The 10,000-nt window shown below is 37.0% G+C and overlaps 1 protein-coding gene across 1 annotated transcript in view; it reads left to right on the forward strand.

Annotated features, from left to right (window-relative positions):
• Positions 1 to 10,000, forward strand: part of LOC127421221 (ectonucleotide pyrophosphatase/phosphodiesterase family member 2) — a 31,223-nt gene that overhangs the window by 5,799 nt on the left and 15,424 nt on the right. The window contains exons 5-8 of the mRNA XM_051664080.1: positions 130 to 190; positions 4,051 to 4,148; positions 5,320 to 5,399; positions 5,487 to 5,606. Coding sequence (XP_051520040.1) covers positions 130 to 190; positions 4,051 to 4,148; positions 5,320 to 5,399; positions 5,487 to 5,606 — 359 coding nt within the window. The remainder of the gene's footprint in view (positions 1 to 129; positions 191 to 4,050; positions 4,149 to 5,319; positions 5,400 to 5,486; positions 5,607 to 10,000) is intronic.

Raw genomic sequence — 10,000 nt, forward strand, 5'->3', positions numbered from 1 at the left:
CAGACACACAACCCTAATACAACCTAAACATAACCCTCACTCAGTATTCATTTAAAGCAAAAAATCATCTGGCAGATTAGCTTACAACCTTTTGGCATGTGTGTATGTACCTGTATGTGTGTGTTGTAGGAGACAGTTCTTGGGTGGAGGGCGACTGTGAGGAGATTCAGAGCCCAGAATGCCCTGCAGGGTGAGTCATGTGATCATCGGGTGTTTGCCAGTCATCACGCAGGTCACTGTCAGAATACTGGACACACTGATAATGAGCGAGCTCTTGAACATCATCTACAATAGTCTGAAACTACATTCTCCCACCGGTCCCAGAGCCGTCGGTGTTTATTGGTGGTTTGGTCCCTCATGCTAATGTTGATCAGACTCATCAGAGCAGAAACAATCCACTAACAACAGTCCAAAGAAAGGAGATCCGTCAGGAATGGGTTGTGTTTATTGACTAAACCATGAGAGGAGACCTCAGAACATTTTAAACAACAGAGAAAAACATCTAAACATTCTACCATGAGCTGGAAATGTCTTAAAACAGATGAAGTTTTAGGTTAAGGAGGTACGTTTTACTTACTAAAACCTCCCTCTAAAATTCACCTTTCGCTCGGTTTTGGCGCTCCCCGCTGGACATTTCACTTGGAAACTGCAGCCAAACGTGTAATGAAGCACATAATTTCAGTTGTGTAAAAATATTGCAATGCTCACGTAATTTCATGAGACCAGGCTGAAAAAAGACACACCATCATCATGAAGTCTGGTCCACATTGCAGCTTATTCTGGAACCAATCCACTTAGACATAAAACAAATGACCACCATCCAGATTGCTTTTACATGACATTTAGGGGCAGGTAAATCTGAAATCAGATTCAACCCTGAAAGCACAGCAGAATATAAAGATGTGCTCTAGCATCGTTTGATCATTATTTGATGAATAGCTGCTGCCATGAACGATAGAAAATGTACAGGGGAGTTATGTGAATGAAACGCAATCGATAATGAGTCTAATTTAAATAGAAAGGGCGTTTTTATATCACTGAAATACTCAGCACTATTTTAGCACTGATTGCGCCTGATTAAACTTGATTGTGTGTGGTTAGAGAATAAGACGCAGGTTTTTGCGCTGAAATACCTCATGCAAAAGTGGCGCAACAACTTAGTGAATCGGCCGTAAATATCTTTCACAGATTTTACGTGATGAACGTCACAAATGTTGTGAAATCCAGTGACTAGTTCTTCCTCAGAAACGCTCATTGTAGCTGTCTTGGAACTTGGTGTCCTGATGGACTGGTGGCCAAATAAATCAAATTGTATCTTGCCATTTTGAGGAAGCTCTTGCCATTTTTGTCTCCATGTGCATTCTGTTCCACAATCCCACAACGGGACATTCATTGACTCACTCCTGTTTGCTCTCAGTGTTTGTCTTGTTTACTTGTGTGTGTCCACACAACTCTGGCATTTAAATTAATAGTTCAGCCAAAAATACAAATTCTTTCATGGACCACAAATGGAAATGTAAGGCAGAATGTCAGTCTCAGTCACCATTCACTTACATTGAATGGAAAAAAGATGCATTGAAAGTGAATGGTGACTGAGATTAACATATTGCCTAACATCTAACATGCATTTTGTTAAGTTTGATTCAAATAATTTATTTGTTAGGGTGAAATTAAATGTATAAATATTAGCCATTTTGCTCTTATTTTTTCTTTATATTGTCTTTTTTTGTTTTGTTCTTATGAGTTGTGAATAGTACTGAAAATGGAAATATTTAAAGAGAGAATATAAAGCTAGAGAGTTTAAAAGGGTATGTATAATAAAGTCTGGCTTCAGCCTATTCCTTTTTGGACATTTAAAAAAAAAAAGATGATGTTATAATAATAAATAAATAAATGAAAATTAAATAATAGCCTACAGTATACTGTATTAAAATCATGGTTTCCGCCAAAAAAAATTAAAATAAAACACGGTTGCTTAACTTACTTTTCATAGTTACTACAATATTACTATAGAAAAATGATTTCCGGAGTCTACAATGGTACTTTAGTAAAACCATAGTTAAACTATGGTATTTGTATGGTAAAACCATAATAACCACAACATTAGTTTTGTTGTCTTTTTTTACAATAGTTTTCATTTTTCTGTATTATTACTATGGTTTTCCTATGAATATCAAGTTTAAAACATGGTTATTGTAGTAAAACCATGGTAAACTTATTGTGAGGGAACGCAAAACCTTTTGTGAGGGAACGCAAAAGTCAGTAATTGTTTTTTCCTCCCCGTGGGTCTAGCGGGGCTCCGTATGAGGTATGAGATAAATGATGACAATTAAAATATTTTACGTGAACTGTCACTTTAACTATAGTAGAATCTGCAGCCTGATCTCATATAAAATTCGGCAAGTGTGTACCGATTTTTCATACTTTTTTTTTTTTTTTTTAGCCGAAATAGGTATACATTGACCGATTTTGAAAACACTGCCCCCAGAGGCTAAAGTGGTAAGTGTTTCAGAGCATATAAACCCAGGAAAGGTCGCCAGAAGCCAGTTGTAAAAAGAATTGTTTTCAGCTGAACAGGGTTTAAAACAGTGAAGAGAAATGCTTATTTTATTTAATCTACCCCCCAAACAAAACCCAGATCTAACCCTAACCATTAGCAGAGACAAAATGCAATGTTAAGGATAAAATGCAACCTCCTTATGATGCTCGTGATTGTTTATACAAACATGATTACTTCCTCATTTGAATGGGGATTGAACTGTGGTCTCCCATGTAACTGACATAACATGCTACCAGTCGAGCCACGAAGGAAAGTAATTGTTGTTGAGCCGTTTCAAATATTTCAGATGGGAGATAGGGCATGTCAGTGAGTCGGCATGCTGTTGCCGATCCTAGGGTACCGGAACTTTCGGAAACAGCATGCCGACTCACTGACCAACATGATCACATGGGAAGTCAGCATGCTGTTTCCGAAAGTTCTGGTACCTTAGGATCGGCAACAGCATGCCGACTTCCCGTGTGATCATGTTGGTCAGTGAGTCGGCATGCTGTTGCCGATCCTAGGGTACCGGAACTTTCGGAAACAGCATGCCGACTCACTGACCAACATGATCACATGGGAAGTCAGCATGCTGTTTCCGAAAGTTCTGGTACCTTAGGATCGGCAACAGCATGCCGACTTCCCGTGTGATCATGTTGGTCAGTGAGTCGGCATGCTGTTGCCGATCCTAAGGTACCGGAACTTTCGGAAACAGCATGCTGACTTCCCGTGTGAACATGTTGGTCAGTGAGTCGGCATACTGTTGCCTATACTAGGGTACCAGAACTTTCTGAAACAGCATGCCAACTTCCAATGTGATCATGTTGGTCAGTGAGTCGGCATGCTGTTGCCAATCCTAAGGTATCGGAACTTTCGGAAACAGCATGCCTACTTCCCGTGTGATCATGTTGGTCAGTGAGTCAGCATGCTGTTGCCGATCCTAAGGTACCGGAACTTTCGGAAACAGCATGCCGACTTCCCGTGTGATCATGTTGGTCAGTGAGTCGGCATGCTGTTGCCGATCCTAAGGTACCGGAACTTTCGGAAACAGCATGCCAACTTCCCGTGTGATCATGTTGGTCAGCGAGTCGGCATACTGTTGCCGATCTTAGGGTACCGGAACCTTCGGAAACAGCATGCCGACTTCCCGTGTGATCATGTTGGTCAGTGAGTTGGCATACTGTTGTCAATCCGAGGGTACCGGAACTTTCAGAATCAGCATGCCGACTTCCCGTGTAATCATGTTGGAATCTGAGCAGTTAGAAGGAAGAAAGATGCCAAATGTATTGTCACTCCCTCAGCAGCTGCATTAGAAACTATATTGCAGCAGTGGTAACTAGTTTTTTAATTAATGCTAGGGTAATATAACACAAAGTATAATTTGAAAAGAATTTGACATATAAAAACATTTGCTAGATTTCCGCTTCTAAAAACGCATCATCACAGTATGTGAAAAGGGTCCATTGTGCAAAACGCTATACCAATAAAAGTGACTTGACTTGTTGTTGCAGGTTTGTCCGTCCTCCTCTGATCATCTTGTCTCTTGACGGCTTCCGCGCCTCTTACATGAAGAAAGGAAAGACTGTCTTCCCCAACATCCACAAACTGAGTACATCATCTAATTGTCTAATTACTTTGTATTTGGGCTGCTGATCCCCAGCATATGGGATGCTGGTGTACTGGTGTCTCTACCAGACCTCTTAACTAGCTTAACCAGCAAGCCTAGCTTATTCAACCAACATCTTTAATAAGACCATACTGAGTCCAACATCTTAGAAAGCTTTGCTGTTCCACCACCGTGGAAATTCATGCTGGTCTAAATGGGTCTTTTCAGCAGGGACAGTCCCTTTAACTCTGGCTCTGTCCCAAATGCATCCTCAGCTGCCGCGGTCCTCCTCTGAATCCACACTTTTGTGATGTAATGTCACATGGACTGGTTGGTAGTTGACCGCTGTGAAGTCTGTACCACTGCAGGTTCCTTTTATGAGATCGTTTTTGAAATGTACATTTACAGATGGGAAGTCCAATATCAAGAGTGCTCAATTCTGCTCCTGGAGATCCACCGTCCTGCATAGTTTAGTTTAGTAACCCTGCACCAACACACCTGTCTGTACAGGCAAACCCAAAGACCGTGTTGCTTCAGGTGTGCTTGATAAGAGTTTGAACTGATGCTGCGTTCCAAGTTAAGTCAGAGGTGGGAATACTTGAGTTGCAAGATGAAATTTCCAACTTCCTGTTTGGAAAAATGCAATGAAACACCACTTCCAACTGTGGAAATCCTCAACTCTGATTTTGCCAAGATGCAAGTGCATGATGTCACGCAAACATGTCTGCACTCAGGGAGATAATAGGACAGTGACAAACATAATAAACATGCACTGTTATTAAATAATATGCATCAATGGGTCAAAGTTCCTTCATTACATGATAATAAAGTGTTTGCAGAGATAGGTTCGTTAAATATGGCACATTATACTCTCTTTATGCTGCTCCATTTAAGTCAAAGATCTTCATTAGTCAGATGTCCGATGTTGTGATCCAGTCCAGTGGATATTTTCAAGTAGACGTTTGGAGAATTGTCTGGAACACAGTATAAGGTAGATAGACCTCCACGAGCATGATTGAGTACCCTTGAAGACCACGAGACCATGTTAAGTGCTCCATTTAGGACAAAACCACTGTTTTATTCTGATTGTAGTACAGTAGCTTCTTGTTTATATATGGATGAATTTGATCCTGTCTATTTCTTTCATAGTTGTAACTGGTTCTGTGTTTCGTAGGATCATGTGGAACTCACGCCCCTCACATGAGACCCATGTACCCGTCAAAAACATTCCCAAACCTATACACGCTAGCCACGGTATGGCACACTACACGACACATCATCACTAGAGCAGACCTCAGTGTGTGTGATTGTGTGTTCATCGTGTGTATGTGTGTTCTTCAGGGTTTGTATCCAGAATCTCACGGGATAGTTTGCAACTCCATGTATGACCCCGTGTTCAAAGCCCATTTCAAACTGAGAGGACGAGAGAAACTCAAACACCGCTGGTGGGGTGGGCAGCCTGTGAGTCTTGACTCCTCCCACACATACACCTCAGCCAATCAAAGATGAGACTGCAGTATGAATTACATAAGAAACATTTAATTTGCATGGTTAACTCAAGGTGTATAAAACAGCCATAATTCTGCTTTTAAAGGAACTGGAAGATTAAGAAGTTGCAAAAAACAGGGTTCTGGTGAAGGAAAACCTAGAAATATTAGAGTATTTTATTTTTTCCAGGCCTAGAAAAATGATGAAATTGAATAAAATCTTAAAAGTAATGGAAAATTCTATGATAAATATACAGTTTTTGTAGCTATGCTTAGCTTTTTAAAAAATGATCAGCTAGATATTGCTCTTGTGTAGAGTAAAATGTGTTCAAATGCCGTAGTGATGCCTCATTTGTGAGCAGATCATTGAATTGAGTCATTCTTTATATAGTATCAAAACTGGATCACAAATGTGAACTAGGTTGACAAATTTTGCAGACAAATTTTATGTTGGCTTGTCTGAAAGTTTAAACCAGTTTAAAAAGTCTGAGGTTAATATAGACATTACAGTAAATCAAACAACCAGCTTGGTAGAACTAATTTAAACAATCAGATAGCTAGATTAGGCATTGTTAGCATGATTTAGCAAGTAGCTAGGTGTTGCTAACATGTTGTTAGGCATTGCTAGCATGATGTAACGTGTCCTTAGGCATTGCTGACATGTTGCTAGGCAATGTTAGCATGTTTTAGCAAGTAGCTAGGTGTTGCTAACATGTTGCTAGGCATTGCTAGCATGATGTAACGTGTCCTTAGGCATTGCTGACATGTTGCTAGGCATGGTTAGCATGTTTTAGCAAGTAGCCAGGTGTTGCTAACATGTTGCTAGGCATTGCTAACATGATGTAACGTGTCCTTAGGTATTGCTGACATGTTGCTAGGCATTGTTAGGATGTTTTATCAAGTAGCCAGGTGTTGCTAACATGTTGCTAGGCATTGCTAACATGATGTAATGTGTCCTTAGGCATTGCTGACATGTTGCTAGGCATTGTTAGCATGTTTTAGCGAGTAGCTAGATGTTGCTAACATGTTGCTAGGCATTGCTAGCATGATGAAATGTGTCCTTAGGCATTGCTGACATGTTGCTAGGCATTGTTAGCATGTTTTAGCAAGTAGCTAGATGTTGCTAACATGTTGCTAGGCATTGATAGCATGATGAAATGTGTCCTTAGGCATTGCTAACATGTTGCTAGGCATTGTTAGGATGTTTTATCAAGTAGACAGGTGTTGCTAACATGGTGCTAGGCATTGTTAGCATGATGTAACATGTCATTAAGCACTGCTAACATGTTGCTAGGCATTGTTAGCATGTTTTAGCAAGTAGCTATGTGTTGCTAACATGTTGCTAGGCATTGCTAGCATGATGTAACATGTCCTTAGGCATTGCTAACATGTTGGTAGGCATTACTAGCATGTTTTTACAAGTAGCTAGGCATTGCTAGGATGTTGCTAGGCATTGTTAGCATGATTTAGCATCTAGCCAGGTGTTGCTAGTATGTTTTATCGTGTAGCTAAGCATTGCTTGCGTGTTCTAGCATGTTGTGAATAGGGCTGAAATGATTAGTCAACGTTATTGACAACGTCGACAATATAAAAATTGTTGACAATAATGTTCCTTGTCGAATAGTCTTTTGATGTAATTTAACATAACATGAGATCACATTAAACTCTAATGATGATGCATGAGAGCAGCACTGCAGTTCACGCCTGACTGAGGAGAGGAAGAATTACACAGATCACAGATGCACTCTAAACTTTCCAAACAGCTTCAGCTGATGTAGATCACAAAGTACGAGGGAATTATAATGCAAAAATACAAAATAAGTAAATACAGAAGCACTCTCATTGTGGAATAAGTGGAGTCGGAGCTCTTTAAAGGAAACACCCCGGCGTTACATCTTTAATGCAGTTATATTTAATGCAGTTATATTTAATGCGTTACATCTTTAATGCGGTTATATTTAATGCAGTTATATTTAATGCATTACATCTTTAATGCGGTTATATTTAATGCGTTACATCTTTAATGCGGTTATATTTCATGCGTTACATCTTTGGTTATATTTAATACGTTACATCTTTAATGCGGTTATATTTAATGTGTTACATCTTTAATGCGTTACATCTTTAATGCAGTTATATTTCATGGGTTACATCTTTAATGCGGTTATATTTAATGAATTACATCTTTAATGCGGTTGTATTTAATGAGTTACATCTTTAATGCGTTACATCTTTAATGCAGTTATATTTCATGCGTTACATCTTTAATGCGTTACATCTTTAATGCAGTTATATTTCATGCGTTACATCTTTAATGCGGTTATATTTAATGAGTTACATCTTTAATGCGGTTATATTTTATGCGTTACATCTTTAATGCGGTCATATTTAATGCGTTACATCTTTAATGCGGTTATATTTAATGAGTTACATCTTTAATGCGTTACATCTTTAATGCGGTTATATTTAATGAGTTACATCTTTAATGCGGTTATATTTAATGAATTACATCTTTAAAGCGGTAATATTTAATGCGCTACATCTTTAATGCAGTTATATTTAATGCGTTACATCTTTAATGCAGTTATATTTAATGCGTTACATCTTTAATGCGGTTATATTTAATGCGTTACATCTTTAATGCAGTTATATTTCATGCGTTACATCTTTAATGCGGTTATATTTAATGAATTACATCTTTAATGCGGTTATATTTAATGAATTACATCTTTAATGCGGTTATGTTTAATGCGTTACATCTTTAATGCGGTTATGTTTAATGCGTTACATCTTTAATGCGGTTATATTTAATGCGTTACATCTTTAATGCAGTTATATTTAATGATTTACATCTTTAATGCGGTTATATTTAATGAATTACATCTTTAATGCGGTTATATTTAATGAATTACATCTTTAATGCGGTTATATTTAATGCGTTACATCTTTAATGCAGTTATATTTAATGCGTTACATCTTTAATGCGGTTATATTTAATGAATTACATCTTTAATGCGGTTATATTTAATGCGTTACATCTTTAATGCGGTTATATTTAATGCGTTACATCTTTAATGCGGTTATATTTAATGCGTTACATCTTTAATGCAGTTATATTTAATGAATTACATCTTTAATGCGGTTATATTTAATGAATTACATCTTTAATGCGGTTATGTTTAATGCGTTACATCTTTAATGCGGTTATATTTAATGCGTTACATCTTTAATGCGGTTATATTTAATGCATTACATCTTTAATGCGGTTATATTTAATGAATTACATCTTTAATGCGGTTATATTTAATGAATTACATCTTTAATGCGGTTATGTTTAATGCGTTACATCTTTAATGCGGTTATATTTAATGCATTACATCTTTAATGCAGTTATGTTTAATGCGTTACATCTTTAATGCGGTTATATTTAATGAATTACATCTTTAATGCGGTTATATTTAATGAATTACATCTTTAATGCGGTTATGTTTAATGCGTTACATCTTTAATGCGGTTATATTTAATGAATTACATCTTTAATGCAGTTATGTTTAATGCGTTACATCTTTAATGCGGTTATATTTAATGAATTACATCTTTAATGCGGTTATGTTTAATGCGTTACATCTTTAATGCGGTTATATTTAATGAATTACATCTTTAATGCGGTTATGTTTAATGCGTTACATCTTTAATGCGGTTATGTTTAATGCGTTACATCTTTAATGCAGTTATATTTAATGCGTTACATCTTTAATGCGGTTATATTTAATGCGTTACATCTTTAATGCAGTTATATTTCATGCGTTACATCTTTAATGCGGTTATATTTAATGAATTACATCTTTAATGCGGTTATGTTTAATGCGTTACATCTTTAATGCGGTTATATTTAATGAATTACATCTTTAATGCAGTTATGTTTAATGCGTTACATCTTTAATGCGGTTATATTTAATGAATTACATCTTTAATGCGGTTATGTTTAATGCGTTACATCTTTAATGCGGTTATATTTAATGCATTACATCTTTAATGCGGTTTAAGATAGATTCTCTTAAAGCAAGTCTAAATATCTTATATGTTGCTTCTCAAGTAAATGTATCTTGTTTTAAGGATTTTTAGACTATTTTAAATGGAAAACAAGACAAAAACACTTGATAACGAGTGTATCTTTACTGAATTAAACTTAAAGTATGTTTTACCTTTCATTCAGTGAATGTTATTTAGAGGTATTTTTAAAAGCTGATTTTGTCCTCTTTATTGTTCGTAAGCACGTTTAATACAACATTTTAAGTTGGGCACAAGCTGAATAATCGGTTAAGAGCTAACGATTAATCGTTGCAATAATTGCCGAATAGTTGAATA

This window comes from Myxocyprinus asiaticus, chromosome 30 (genome assembly GCF_019703515.2).
Source record: "Myxocyprinus asiaticus isolate MX2 ecotype Aquarium Trade chromosome 30, UBuf_Myxa_2, whole genome shotgun sequence".
NCBI lineage: Eukaryota > Metazoa > Chordata > Actinopteri > Cypriniformes > Catostomidae > Myxocyprinus > Myxocyprinus asiaticus.